Here is a 15461-nt window from a genome sequence, read left to right as displayed (position 1 = left end):
TCTTCTCTTCATCTACCTTCCAAGAAAGACACAAGGACTTCAGAAGGCTCCACAGTGCAAGGACACAAAATGCCCTGCATGGAGCTTCTGTTGTAGGGGAGGAGCAAGAGGAAACAAGGAGGGTCTTCACTGTTGGCTGTGACTGTCCAGAGCTTTCAGGTACAGTGATAACGTGGGATTTCCATGAGAAGTAGCATAGAGTGTTTGAAGTGGATGGGTAGCTGGGGAACCTAGGGAAGGGGGGATGCTCACGGAGCAGCAGGGCTGCAGTGCCCATTTGGCAGCAGATGCCCGCCCCTGGACTGTGCCTGTGGCACTGAGGGGGAGCAGCTGACACGGCTGAACGGGTTCCTGGGCTGGGCCGTGCTCTGCCTGCTCCCTTCATCATGAGGGTGTGGGAAGCAGCGTAATTGTCTCTGATTCTGGTAAAGAACTAAAATTTATGGCTTGCCAGAGTTCAGAGCTGAGAAATTAAGCAGCAACAAAATATCCTTGACGTACTTGCTAGCAAAGTGAATATTGCAAGTGCGTGAGCTGGATGCTGTGTCTGCCTTGGCATTGGTTTGTTCCCGTGGGTTGCTGCACATTGGCTCTGTGAAAAGCCCAGTGTTTGCAGTCCCGCTTGGGACTGTCCAGGGCTGCTTGTGTTGCCTTTGAAACCAGAGAGCTTCCCAAGCTCCAGGCATGAGCAGCCAGCCTGCTGTTAAACAGGAGATAAGGGGCACAAAGCATGTTTTGGGAAAAAACCTTTTCATCCTGTTTTGTTGTCAGACTCAGGCACAAAGTGCATTTGATGGGTCATTATACTTTATAAACTCTGTATAATTTGTTTTATTAGAGGGGGAAAGCCTGTACCAGAATTTTCACCTGTTGCCTTTTGCTATCACTTTGCTCCTGTTGGATGGGAGAAATGGTTTCTGGTGAATGCAATGGAACAAAACGGTTACCACGGATTTATTTTAAACATATGTGTCATCATATTGTGATTTAAACAATTTAGTATGGTGCAGAGGCCACACAACTTCTTCTGATCTAAAATAACTCTCCAGTTACTTTCTTTATAAGGCCAGAGGAAAAGATGTCCGACCGATGTTCACTGCATCCCGTTTCCAGGGTTGCCGGCAGCAATGCTCAGCCGGACAGAGCCCCGCGCTCCAGGCCGGGGTTCCTCGGCGCGGGGACCTGCTGCCGCCCCTGGCCGGTCCCCCGAGATGGCCGGCCCGGCTGTGCCGGCGCAGGGAGCGGCCCCCGGCGCGGCGCGGTCGGGGGCGGGGCGTGGCAGGGGCAGCCCGGTGCCGGCGGGGAGTCTGTCCCCGGCGTGCTGGGCTCCGCCGTCTGTCTTGCTTCCCGCTTTCCCGACCCAGCAGCACCGTTGCGCAGCTCCCGCGGACCGGCCGGGACGGGACGTGTCGGGAGCTCGGCGGGGCTCGGGGCTTGCGAGGCGAGGCGAGGCGAGGCTGGACGGCCGGGGCAGGGGCCGAGGCCGCCCGGCGCTGGCGGCGGGGGGCGGCGGGGGCCCGGCGCGGCGCGGTGCCGTCGGGGCCCGGCGGATGGCGGCGGCGGGTGGCATCGCTACGCTGCCCGACGACGGCGGCAGCGGCGCTTTTCCCCCGGGGCATTTCAAGGACCCCAAGCGCCTGTACTGCAAGAACGGCGGCTTCTTCCTGCGCATCAACCCCGACGGGAAGGTGGACGGCGTCCGCGAGAAGAGCGACCCGCACAGTGAGTTGTCCTGGGACCACCGCGGGCGGCACCGGGGCGGGCGGGCGACTCCTCGCCCGGGCAGCGGGGCTGCGAGAGGGGCCGCGCCTCGGCCGTCCCGCCCTGCTGAAGCTGAGGCAGCGAGCCGTGCTTGGAAAGCGTCCGTCAGTGTGCCGAATGTTCCTGAGCGAATAACCGCGAGTACGCAGACGGAGTTAATTCATACCGAGTTAATTCAGACCCACATCCCGTAGCTGGTGGTCCTGCACCGACACTCGCGAGATGTCCCGGGGCAAAGCCTCGCTGGCGGCCCCACGCTCAACCTGCTGGGTACAGAGTTTGTCAGTTGCACAGAGGTTTTGTTACGGGCTTGAAGGGGTCTCGAGTTCGTTTGCGTGGCCCTTTCAGGGGTCTTGTGGCACTTGACGGCTCTACACGGCGGCGGTGAATGCACTGGATGCATCAAGGTAGAGAGGAGGCTGTTCTTTTTCCCGGGGCGGGTAGGAACACTTTTGGCACACAGGTACTCTTAGGAACAGAGGGGTAAATCTGGCCAAGGAAGCAGGGCTTATAGCAAACTGCTGTCAGAACACCTTTTTGGCTTAAAATGTTACATGTTGCATTGTTTTTTTGGTTTTTTTTTTAACTTAATTAATTGTGATTTAAATACAGATAAAATGTATGGATACCAGCAGCAGGAGGAGGTTGTCCCTCCAATACCTGATCTTTTGAAGGAGAGAAAGGCTCATGGGCTGGGAACACAGCCCATGGACTGAGTGATCACAGGCTTTCAGGGAGCATGTGGCAGGTTGCTGTTACCTGCTGTTGTGCTTTTTGTCCCACAAATTGCCTTTTTCAGAGCTCAGAATATTTTGGAAGTATTCAGCATGGAGGTTTTGTGGATGTAGTGGTGAGTTTTTGATGCACCTGTGAGGCATTTCCTTCAGCACAGGTACAGGGACTTGCTGGGTCAGATTGTCCCAGTGCGATTCCTGGTTGGAGGGAATTTGTTACGGTGCTCTGTGTGCAGGGCCTGCCTGCAGGCACTTGGCATGAGGAGCAGGTGAAATGCCTTACTGGGATTCTCCATCTGCTTTGCACCTGAGCTCTGAGTGATGGATGCAGGGACTGGGCTAAACTCAGGGACTAGGAGGAAAAGGAAGTGAGGAGACAGACCAAAGATTCTTAATATTATTTTCCACTTTGGACATTCACCTTTTGCAAAACAAATAGTTTTACCCAACAATTCCAAAGAAATCTTGTAACAGGAATCCTTAAAGGAGATAAATCTCATTAGTTCATCAGACATGTCACTTCACCCTAGAAGTAGCTATGGAAATGTGCTGTAAAGGGAGGTGATGTTGAGTGGAGGATGTACAGGGCTGAAGCTGAGTCCAACACATTGCCATGGCTGTTGGGTTTCTTGCCTCATTCCCTGTCTTTGCTTTTGAAAAGTGCAGGCAGTGGTGTGTGTTGTTGTGTGCTTATTACCTGGCTGGGCCAGGCTGCCCTGAGTGGAGGTGGTATTTATCACTGCTGCCTTTTTCATCATAGAGCTACCCCATAATAATTTCTTCCCTCCTGCCTTTTTTTGTTATTCTCTCAGGAAAACTAATACTAGTTTTTCATTCTTGAGTCCATCGAATGTGTGTTTTCTCTTCCTGTTGAGCCTTATCAATACCAAAATTTTCAACTGACATCTCATTTTTTCCTAGTAGTGAATTCTCTCCTTTTTTCATTATCGGAAGCTCTTGGCTTGTTGCTTTTTCTTCCTTTCTTTTTTTTTCTTTTCCTGGAAGAACCCTAGTTCTGAGAAGCAGAAGCATCAGCGAGGCTCATTGCTGAGGCGTTGCATGGTTCACATCCTTAGCATCCTTGCTGTAAATACGTCATTCCACGCAACTCTGCTCAACTCTGACCTGGTGAGTGCTGCTCTGTGGAAGTCCCCGTGAAATCTCGTGGTATTCCTGGTGTGGCAGAGGGCAATAAATCTTGGACAACGTGAGAGGACTTTAAAAAAGAAATTAGCAATGAAAATATACACCTCAAGTAGTTCAGGGTGATTTCCTTAGTTAAGCAAAAGGTTTTGGAAGGTGGTTTTGAGAAAGGAATACAATGTCTGGACAATTTGGTTTAGAAATAATTAAAGGCTGGTTAGTAGAGATGCTTGTGGTTGCTGCTATTCTTAGGAATTAATTATACAAAATAACATTTTAGTAGCACATCAGCCTTCTTACTTTTAAAGGAAGATCTAATTTTGGAAGGCAAGTTACTGCCTCCTTATGTTTCAGAACAAAGTTTTAATATAAACAATTTCCATGATTCATGTCCTTTTTAGCTCCCCTCCTCCGCCTCTATTTGAAATAAACATCTGCTTTATGCCATAGCATGGTTTTACACTCACCCCACTCACCTTCATTTATTCATAATTGTGTCATTAATTAAATTAAGAATGGAAGTTGATGTTCTGTGTGCTGGAGGATTGGGATCATATGATTCACACAGTTGAAACCCAGGACAGGGTGTCTTCCACGGCCATTATTGCCACATCTGATGTGTGTGCTGCTGTGACTCCAGTGAAGTGCCCCTTTGGACACACTCTGGGGACTCCGTCCTGAGTGTTTTCCCTTGAAGAGGTACTTTCAGACAAACAAGAAACAGAAGGCGCTTTCTGAGAGTTTTGTTGTCTAAAGCAAAACAAAAAACATGGCTGGGTTGTTGTTGTTGATCAACAACTGTTGATTTATGCCCTGGAAATTGTACAAAGGACGCAATGTTTTTGGAAAGGCTTTTAGAAACTCTCCAGAGGTGTTTCCCTCAAAGCGGCTACAGTGCTGGTGAGGGGGAAAACCCTGGAGAATGGAAAGGGAACACTTATCCATACATTTAGAACATGTACGTCTAGTAGCACACCTGGTTCCTTTCAGAGTTTCCCTAAATGAGGAGTGGTTGGCATTTATGTATTTCCATAATTTCTTAAGCAGCTTTGTTTCATGATGAGCATAACTGAAGACAGTATCCAGGACATCCTGAGCCATTCTTGTCCATTCCTTAATGAGGTGACAAGACTCCAGCCTCTCACTTGGAAAGGATTCAGCTGTGTGAGCTCAGTCAACCCTGCAGATGTAGGAAATACCTTCTTCCTGCTCAGTACCTCTCTCCTCTTCAATAAATATCTGAAGAAAATGTAAAATAGGGTAATACTGGTCCAGGAAATAGTTGTTAATATTAAGATTTTGACTTGTCTCTCTCACAACATTTAAATGGTTACGGTCTAAATGTTTTGGAAAGACTCTGCTGAAGTACAGACTGACTGTTAGAGCAGCTCAGTGAAGACGATGGAAATCTGATCACTGATCATGCAATGAGAGAAAACTCATGGTGATCCTCAAGTTAGGAAAATGTCAGGAATTGTTTCCGTATGAAGGTTGAGGACCTGGTGTTTAGCTTTTATAGGTGTGTAAATTGTTTTGGACTTGGATTATCTTCTTTCTCATTTTGGTGTCCCACAGACATGGCCGGAGCTGTTGACAGGGCAAGATCTTTTCCAAATCTTACCACTGAGAGGTGACTCGTTTAAAAAAAAAATCCTGCACCTGTTCAAATGTTCAAATATTCAAATACATTGCTTCTACCTATGTCCTTTTGGAAACAGACTCTTGGCATTACTTTTGATCTGTTGCACAGACCTTAACTGCTTTGCCAAGTACTTTGTGGCATAGCACGGAAATTCCTCTTGGCTTCTGGATGTAGCTGGCTTTAGGGGATGAGGTAGCAGAGATCCTCTGTGTAAAAAAGTTGAGAATATGCTTCCTTTGCTGCTTTTATCATAGAAATACCACCATGTTCCTGCATGTTCTCATTTCTCACTGTGTCTGCTAATCCTCTGTCCCAGTTCCTAGTGAGTCTTGCCCACCCCAGAGCTGTGATCCAGTAGTAGGTACACTCCAAAGGTGGACCAAGGCAACACGAGATGTCTCCAGAGGGCAGTGAACTGTCCTGTCCCTCCCAGCTGATTTCTGCCCAGTTTGGAAGTGGGGAAGGTTCCAAGGGCACCACCACCCACAGGTACACTAGAGGGCAGGATTTAGCCCTTAGATTGTCACACTTAGGAAATCAGGAGCGCTTTTAGGTACTTACATAGTCTGGTTTGCAGGAAAACGATAATTCAACTCCTGTTCATCACTACACTCCCAGAGCTGGAAAAGACAAATAGGATAATATATTGTGAGATCAACTGGCTGCTGTTGGTTTTCATTTGGTTCATAAATGCTTGAAATTTGTGCAGCCGATTCTAAGAAAAGGTTTATCTGTAGTGGGGTCATATTCAAAAGCATTTTACAGAAAGTAAATGTCTTGGTTTGAAAAGACAGGAGTCTGTGAAGGAAGGCAAGGGCCTCCCGTGAAATGGAAAAGGTAAATCCCCTCCCTCCAAATTACCACAATTTCAAAATAAAAAGGCTCTCAGGCAAAGATATGGGAATGGGAATAACAGTTCTTTACTAGGAAAAAACAAAACAAAACAAAAAAATGTAATAAGTGCAAACAAAACTACAGATAGAGTCAGAAACCTGACACCCTGAGGGGTCAGGGTGTTGGTGATAGTCCAGTTAACTGGTGGCTGCTCCTCCTGGAGTGGTAGATGAAATGCTGCTGAAGCGATGATCCCGTAGAAGGGTGTAGTTTTCTCTGAACGTCTGGTGATAGAGTAGATGGGCCTGGTGTTCCTCTGGGAATCCAGTGAAGAGGCTGTGTTGATGTCCCAAAAAATGCTGATTTTATGCATGTAGGGATGCTTGGCTCCTCCCTCTGGGTAGAGCATCTCACAATGGGATGATATAACTTTATCAGTCATGCAGTGAGCCATTCAATGGCATATTAACAGAAGATATCTCCCTGGAGGGAGACATTGTTGTTGGAAGAGATAAGAAAACTACCCAACTTAACAGAAGATACCTGCCCCACCTCCAACAGATGGCAAATAGAATATATGCTTATCTTACAAGCCAGGACAGTAAATTATGTTAGTAACTCAACCTGAATTTTAAATCATAGTCTTTTCAGTGACACTTTGTTTTTGTAAAATTTCCCCAGCTCCCCCGGATTACAGATAAGGCAGGCAGTTCTAATAAATAATAATTTGATCATTATGGTTTTTAGCATTCTTGGGAGCATTGCCTTGGGATCACTGGCTATCTGTTCCAGGATACTTGAGAGGTGATGGATTGTGCTGAACTGGTTCACAACCCTGGAATTTATGGTCCTTTTGACTGTTGGTGACAGTGTGTTTAGTGCAATTATCTAATAAAACTAAATCAAACCCAATGCAGCCCAGAGAATGCTCAAGTTACTGTTGCTGAAGAACATACGTAAGTGTACGACATCTGTAAACTGAATATCTGTACCAGGTGGTATCTGAAAGGTTTATAGCATGATTTGTGAAGCCTTAAAGTTGGTAATGAGATACTGTCTCAATCTTGATGGAGAATTAATAGCCTTTGATTTTGTTAGAACCAGTTTAAGACTATGTGTTTCAAAATAAAGCAGCTCTCTCACCCTTCATCATTTTCAGTAGTGTTTGATAACAATATGTGGGTCAACTGTTTTGCCTGTCTGCCTCTTCTGTTGCCTCCAGACTTGTCAATAAAAATACTCAAAGGGCGACTCTCTGGAGTGCTGGTGGCATTTTAGGATTATTATCTTTTGTCGTTTTTTGTTTGTTCAGGGTAGGGCTAGATTTTGACTGGAGCTCAGTAGGATTGGCCAAGAATACAAATGAGATGATGTCTGTGCAGTTGGGTGGAGGTCATCCTGCAGGAGCTGTCATGGTGCACTGCTGCTGGAGTGACCCTTAGTGAGCCTGTCACTCATCTTTGACTTTCAGAGCTTGAAACCACATTGACCGAGTGATTCACAGGAGAAGGAGGCTGAGGGTACTGGGAAAGAGCAAAGTAGGGCCCAGGCTCCATGGCCATATGCAGTGCCAACGTGGTAAGATTCTGCTCATGTGCTGCAGAGCTCGGGAGTTTGTCTGTTACCTTCTGTTAAAGGATGTCTTTAACATACTCAAGTGTGCAGTTACCACAGCATCTGGATCTGCACTTGGGGGAGGTTTTGCAGCACCTCTGGCGACTAGCATAAATTTTTTGGTATCTTTTCTTGTCATTTCTAGATACTGGGGAAAAAAATCTTGAAGTTTTTATTCTTCACCACATATCCATCACTGAGATGCCAAGAAAAGTGCCAGAGCTGGTGCGAGGGAGGTGGTTAGAAATAATGGTAGTGTGGAATGGAGTGTCCTTCTCCAGTGGCAGCTGATTGTTACTGCCTGTCCTGTGATGCCATGTCCTGAACCATCTTGTCTGTTAAAATGCAGGACAGGATACAGCATCTTCCCAGATGGATGTCTTGAAAAGCATGAACAGAGTCTATGCAGTAGTCATCTGTGTTACATTTCAAGGTGGAGTGGCTGTGTGCAGTTACTCCGTGGGACCTGCTGGTACCTGTGGGAACAGAGGTGGATACCAAACCAGAAGCACGTGTTAGTGTGGAGAAGCAGCTGCCAATGGCCATGTAGGGGCTGTCACCTCTGTGGAAAAGTCACTTGGGGAATCCTGCTGTACAGACCTATTGGGCTGAGCAGTTCCTGGGAAACAGTATGTGGATTCAGTTCCTTGGGTTTCTCCACCTGTAATGGAGCAGTTGGCATGAACAGCTGAACGTGCTCCTGGGCATTTGCTGGAGTATGTAAATAGGAAGGATTCATTTTGTGGTTTTAGAGATGTTTATAGACTCACTGTGTATTTTGCTGACAGTAATGTTGTTCATTCAGGAGAATAGAGGAAAAAATGTACAGTGCTTATGCCCTTAGAAATGCAGGAATTCCTCAAAGCTGAAGAGGTGCACAGAACTGGCTCATGTTGCCAGGTGTTATTTATTTCAGTCCCAACCTTCTGCTTGCTTTACAGCTTCAAGCAGTAGCCTCCTCCAGAGCACTCACCTGTGCTAGAGCAAGTACCAGTAGTAGTAAGGTGTTTTCCAGTGATCAGGCTCTAGTCCCATGGGTCAGTATTGCCAGTGTGATATTTTATAAGGAGAAAATGCTACTAGGAGTGGGGTGTCTGGTTGCTGTTTTGATGTGGTGTAAGGTGAGGCAGTTTAATGGCTAGTGCTTGTAGCTGGTGTACTGCAGGAGCACCCTCTTGCAGGAGATGTCTGGGGCAGTGTGGACACTGAAACCATCACATAGATCTAAACCAGGATATGGACAGTAGCAATGGTCAGGCTGAAGCAGCAGGGAGTCAAGTAGGTTCTTCCAAGCTGCAGATTCCAAGGTCCCTCTTTTGTTTTCAGGAAAGTGCTCACATCCCTTCTTAGTATGGTTCAAATGTACTTGGAATAAAATTGAGGAGTATTACCCAAATATGCACTGTGTATTTTATTTTCAGTTAAGGAATTTGATTTCTTACAAAGAAAACTCTTTACTCAAGCAGGACTGCATTCAAAAGCAAATTAGAGCCTTTTTGTGAAGACTGGGATTCATTAGTGTGCTGGGTCAGCAGTGATTGACAGCTCTTGTCCTTCACTGCAGCTCGTGCTGTTCCCCTGTGCATGCTTTATTTAAAGGTCAGCACAGGGTGGTTACACAGCTTGATGGAAGGGGATGAAATAGAACAGTGAAGTAAGACCTCGAGCTTATTGTGGCATTTGCACTGTCCTTGGAATAAAGGAGGTAGACTGGCACCAGTGCTATACTGTGTGTGCACGTGTATGGCTTTAATTTTTTTTTTTTTTTTTTTTTACTTTTTGCAAAAGTATTTATTAAATTCTCAATGATCAGTTTCATTGGTACTGGAGATGAGGGAAGTACAAACCCAGCATAGTCACTGTCTCAACCTTTTGGCCAGGTTAAGAGCAATCAGCTGTAAAAGGCAGCTCAATTCACAGGATTGTATGGGGCTGTTCCTTCTTCCTGTCTGCTGTGCCCTCTCTCTGGATCCTGGGTGCCTGACAGAGTTCCTTTTTCACCACTGTGTTCCAGACTCTCTGAAATCCCATTTACTTATTCTTTTTGGCATTCCTAAAATCCAGCTTTTTCTTTCCAACTGTGACACTGAGGCTTATTGAACCTATGGGGCAGCAATGTCTCACCACTGCTCTGGCAGCCTTTTTCTTTCATCTAATGTGTTACTGCTCTGACATCAGTCATAGCCCTGAAATACTGTGTAGTACTGAGTATCTGTGTGAGTTGTACCTGGAGAAGGTACACTACAACATACCTTCTAAAAATTAACATTTTACCTTCTCTGTCTTTTGAAATGCTGTTCCCGTGTTTTCCTTGGGTTGGCCCTGGTTTTATGTGTTTGTTTTGCTGCAAATGAAAAACAGGTCCTAGTTACAAGGAGGTGAGTGAACACACAGTAAACATAAAGCAGAATTTCTGCAAGTTCTGTACGTGTCTTCTGACACGGCTGTGTTGGCTGAACAATTGCACCAGCTTTGCTCTGAAGTTCAACACCCAAAAGTGGTTATTCTGCGATTTACTTCAGTCAATACTAAACAAAGTGAAAGCAGATGAAAACAACGCAGGGGATACCTTACCCTTGCTAAGAAAAGCCTTCTGGGAACAGTCCTAAAAAAACCTACATGTGAACAGGTATGCATTATTCTTTTGATAAGGAAACCCTGGAACATTTTTCTAAATCAAGAATGTGGGGTGAAAATAATGGTAATTTGGAGACTAAGCTTTTTTACCCATACCCAGCAAGGAATGAAGTTCTTCTCTGGTAAAGTTAGGAATTTTTTCTGTTTGCTTTTGCCCTCTTGACTTCCAAAGATGCAGCAGTTCATCTGCAACGCCAAGGAGTCAGCAAACTGTGTGGCAGAATGCATTTAGAAGGGTTTTACATGACGGTGACTTGGAGTTTCTGGCGTACGAAATCCTTTCGTAATGCGAAGCAATTGCTGTTTACTTTTTTCTGCAGCACAAAATGCCCAAGTCGTGCTTTGTAAGCAGAATTCACAAACTCTGGATTTACTTTTGCATGACATTTTTACTTTTAAAGGGCTCGACTAGGTTTGATCAGCCAGCTTATGCAAGCTGTGAGAAGTGGAGAAGTGTGGCTGTACGTATTTTACACATGGACAAACAGGCAAGGAGCAGTGTCACACTGGTGCCAGAAGTGTTGGATGTCACACTATTCTGAAATTATTGTTCTGTATTATGATTTTACTGTTTTTTATATGAAATTTAGAGGGAGCACCAGAGAATGCTGTGTGTTTGGTAATCAGTGTTTCATGGGGAGGATTCCCAGTGTCATTGGTGCATTTTAGAACTGGGTACTTAAAGGAATTGAGGTCAAGATAAAAATCAGAATAGGTGGAGAACCTGAATAGGGAAATAATTTCCATTGTATTCAGTATCTGTACTACTTAAAAAGGTGAAAACTTTTAAAATCTGAGAATGTCCATGTTAATGTGGTTGATTACAATAGTGGGTGGATGCTTAAACAGTTACACAAATTACTGTTTTGCTTTACTCTTGGTTTACTCTTAAGTGTAATCGGAACTTCCTGAAGTGTTTGTGTTTAATGAGTGTGTAGATGTTTACATTTTGGACACCTTGGGTCTGTCTGTGAGTGGTTTTATGCCTCTGGCTGGCAGAAAGGAAAAAGATACACTTAGAATGTTGTCATGCAAAAGCAAAGAAATGTGCCTTTGTATGGGATCGTGACTCACTGTTTCTCGTCCTGACACTCCATTGGCTTGATTGTTTTTATTGCAATTCTGATGGTTTGGTTTATTAGCAGCCCACCTCTCCTGCTAAGGTTTCCTAGTTGTTTCTCCTCTGTATTTCTCCTTTTGCTGCCTCATATATGTTCCAGGTTTTAGGCAGTGTGTGCATCAGTGACTCTGGCAGTGACTCACTTTTACCACGAGTGTATGAAAGTGAGCAAGGAGTTCTTCTCTTGTTCACAGTCTGAAGACTTTGGGATGCCTCGTATGTCAACGCTTATCAAATAGCAGAAGATGTTAAATTTCTAATTGTGCCTTTGAGAAAGAGATATCAGAAACTGTCAGAGACTGATGTGGGACAGAGGGACACAAAGATATTTTTAATTTTTAGAGAAAGTTACAGTAGGCATCACCAGGCTGAGGTTTGGATGTGATCCAGCAGGCAGGAAAAGCCAGAAGGGAGGTGTCAATATATGCGTGTTTGTAAATGCACGTGTAGCTTTGAACCAGCCCCTGGGTTTGGGAGGGTTTGTCTTATTAGTTGTGAAGCAAGCACATCTGATTCCTTGTGTTTTGCTTGTGTATTCCTGGCTGGGAATAGATGTTGCCCCTGAGTGTGAAGGAATGGCCAACTTCAGCCACAGAGGACAGCGGAGTGGGAATTCGGCTGTAGGGTGTTGCATTTAGCAAAACTTTGTTGAGTCTTACTTTTCCCCTCTTTTTTTTTCTGAACTTCCTTGCATTTCTGATGCTTATTCCCTCTGGAGCTGACCCACCTCTGCAGTGAGACTGCAAAATAGCTGCTTTGTGCTTTCCTGTGGGCATGAAGCTACGGGAGGATGGGCAATGGGAGCTGGCGCAACAGCTTCGCTACACTGTCACTCGGGGGCCTCCTGGAAGGGTATTCCTTACAGGGCCTCTGCAAATATGTTGGAGATGGGCCCTGAGCCTTTGGCTGGGGCTGAGCTTTTCCACAGCAGACTCTAGTAACACTAATCATTGATCCAGAGACGTGCAGCCTGGATTTTTGGGGTACAGAAACTCTCCCTTCTCGTAAACTGAGTGAGAGGTGTTTTGCTTTTTGTTCCAATAAAGCAGCTGTACGTTAGTGAAAATGGGTGTTGAAATAATATCCAATTTGTTCTCTCTTCCCAGGCTGTGAGCTGCTCCCTTAGCTGCAGTGTGGCAGGCAGGATTCTCACTGTGAAGTGATGGAATCTCTTCAGCAGGAGGCTGGACTAGAGAGAGTCCTTCTGACCTGACTTTTGTGTGATCCTGACACTGGGGCTGGTACTTGTAGCTCTAGTCTGCACTGAAGTTTGTCTGTAGTGTGTTAGCTAGAAGGGTTACAGTGAAAATACAGCTGAGGCTGTAATCAGACCTTTATTTGCTGTGTAAATGCATCCAAAGCCGGAAGCTCATGGTTTTTACAGGGTTTCTCTGATATAGTGGTTAGAGTTCCCATTTCCTTGTGAAGGAGTAGGAAAAGGGGGTTTTATTAATCCCTTTGGCTAATACATCCTCAAATTCCACCTTCTTCAGATGTGTGAGTTTGCCTCATGCTCCAGTACAGCACCCTCCTGTACTGCCCTTACCTTGCCCTGTCTTCACTGCTTTTTGCTCTTTTTGTTTGCCTTTTATTTTACTCCTATTATGTTTCTGTCCCTTTCTTTCCTCCGTGTAACCTTTATTTTCCCTTTTCCTTACTGATCCTGTGGCATTCTCCTGCCCCAGAACTTCTTAGCCAGTGCAGCTGCTGTGAGTGAAATACCAGCAGGTGGCTTTGGTCACAGGGATTGCCCCAGGCGAAGGGCTTGCCAACAGATTCCCACTAGCAGTCAAAAGGTAGTACCAGCTCAGCAGTGAGCAACTTCCAGAACGTGCAGCTCTGTTTCTCTGAAATAATAAGTTTGTAGATTTTGCCCAGGTCTTTGAAATGAACCAATTTTGAAGGAGATTTTTGGCCAAACTGTTTAGGATGCAAAGCAATGAAACCTTTTGAGGCCGTTTAAGTTGTGCAGTTCCTGGGTCTGGGCCACTCTAAAGCTTTGGTTTATTAGAACTGTAAAAGGACCTAAGAGTTTGCATTGTGTGTGTGATTTTCCAGTTCTAGTGCTCAGGACAATTAAAGTACTTCTGGGAAATGTTCATGTTTTCTCTGTTCTCTGCATTTGCTAACACCTTTCCTGTTTAGCTACTTGTCCTTAAAATTATTTTCTTCACTAGACTGTGCAAAACTGCCTTGGAAATAATTTTTTTTGAGGTCTCTAAGAAAATGAGGAAGATGCATTTTTTTACAGAAATCTGAAACTTTGCCAACCATAATGCTATTAAATACCACTTTTCAACTTCCATATTCTTAGAAAAGTTTCTCCAAGCTGTGAAATAAATGCCCATTTGTAACTTTCTGAAATACACTGTTTAGTTTAATCTGCAGCTTGTACATCTGTCCCAGCCACATACCCTGTGAAAGAACATCTCAGTGCCGGTTGGAGTGTGGTCCTGCTTCCTTTAGTGCCACAGATTGTACTGGTTTCTGTGGAAATATGGGTTGGACTGTATAGCTTGTGGTATTTTTCAGCCAGAACACCAGTGAATATGAATCTCGAACAGAACATCTGTGTGTATTGTTGGGAAAAAACATTCCCTCTCTATCCATTTTTATATGACTGGAAGGCACTGTAGGTTCACTTGAACTATATCACTCAGAGTTTCTCCGCTGGTGTGAAAGTGCAAATGTACATCCTGCAATTCATTCCTTCTTACTCAGCAGAATGATTTTATTAAGCTTATTATGATAGAAAACAAAGTCTTTAATAGGAGCTGTAAATTTCCTGGGTCCTTTGAGTTGGTTTTACTGTTTAATTTAAAAACTTAATGATGACTTAGCCCCAGTCCTGGGGATGTTTGCTCAGCGGGTGAGCTGTGTTCTCACAACACCAGCAGGCGTTCAGCAGAGCCTTGTGCTTGGTGTTCCTTGTGGATTGCAGAGCATGAATGGGAATAGGGAAATAACTCACTGCCAGGCTAGAGGGGCCAGAATATCTGGGAAAATGAGCCTCTTTAGCCCTTGGTTAATGAGCTCTTTCAAAACAATCTGCTACTTTTTTCAGGCTACAAATGTCTTAATTATTTGACTTTCACGGATGGGGTCTTGAGGTTCAGTTGTGCTGAAAACAAGTATTGGGACTAGATGTGAAATGATGAACGGAGTCTGCACTGTTGCTGCTGGTGACCAAAGGTTGCAAAAGATGCAGATCATCGGTGTCATGTGATACATTTCTCTTACAACCAATTTAGCTGCAGTGAGCTAAACCTAAAATTGTCACTTCCGCTGACGATCATGTGGTCAAAATGGGTTTGATCAGTAAGGCTGTGTTGTATCTTGGCATCTCCAGTTCAGTGTAACCCTGTGGCAAATACTCACTTGCATTAATAAAGCTGTAAAATAACACAGAAACCTGAAAAACTCACAGTACTGTTCTGGCTGTGTTTGTTCACATGTTTTTGGAATTGGAGAGGAAAACCCAGTGAAGCTGATTTTCCTTTTGGAGCTTTCAGTATTGCAGCTCTTTTCAAACTCTGCAGGAATACCTTGGATTTTTTTTTCTTTTCACAAGCTATACAAATTTTTACAGGACTTACAAACCTTTACCAGAAGTTTAATTTTACAGAATTTGAACTTCTGGCCCAGTGTGATGCTGTAGGATTTTGTGTGCGCTTTTGTCCAGAGAAAGTCACGAAGCATAGTAAGTCAGTACTGTAGTAATTAATATTAATTTTCAGCTGTTCCACAGCTGTCTCTTGTTAAGTGTGTGGTGAAAGCTGTGTGCTTGGCACATCTCAAAAGTCCATTTCCCACAATCCCTGCCCAGAGCACGTTTCCACGTTCTTGCTTTCCCAGAGGCTAAGGAGTTACACCAAAGTGTTTGGAGCTGTTCACAAGTCTGATTTTGGCCTCATAACTTGGGAGCGCTGAATTTTGGATACTTTATTCTGAGATGAAATTGCGCCTGACTTTTAAC

The 15461-nt window shown here is 44.8% G+C and overlaps 1 protein-coding gene across 1 annotated transcript in view; it reads left to right on the top strand.

Annotated features, from left to right (window-relative positions):
* The first annotated feature begins 854 nt into the window (after positions 1-854).
* Positions 855-15461, top strand: part of FGF2 (fibroblast growth factor 2) — a 19683-nt gene continuing 5076 nt past the window's right edge. Inside the window, exon 1 of the mRNA XM_053939865.1 lies at positions 855-1722. Coding sequence (XP_053795840.1) covers positions 1128-1722 — 595 coding nt within the window. The 5' untranslated portion in view covers positions 855-1127. The remainder of the gene's footprint in view (positions 1723-15461) is intronic.

The sequence above is a fragment of the Vidua chalybeata genome, chromosome 4 (genome assembly GCF_026979565.1).
Source record: "Vidua chalybeata isolate OUT-0048 chromosome 4, bVidCha1 merged haplotype, whole genome shotgun sequence".
Taxonomy (NCBI): Eukaryota; Metazoa; Chordata; class Aves; order Passeriformes; family Viduidae; genus Vidua; species Vidua chalybeata.
The sequence above is the reverse complement of the archived record's forward strand: the minus strand, read 5'-3'. Positions and strand labels throughout refer to the sequence as shown.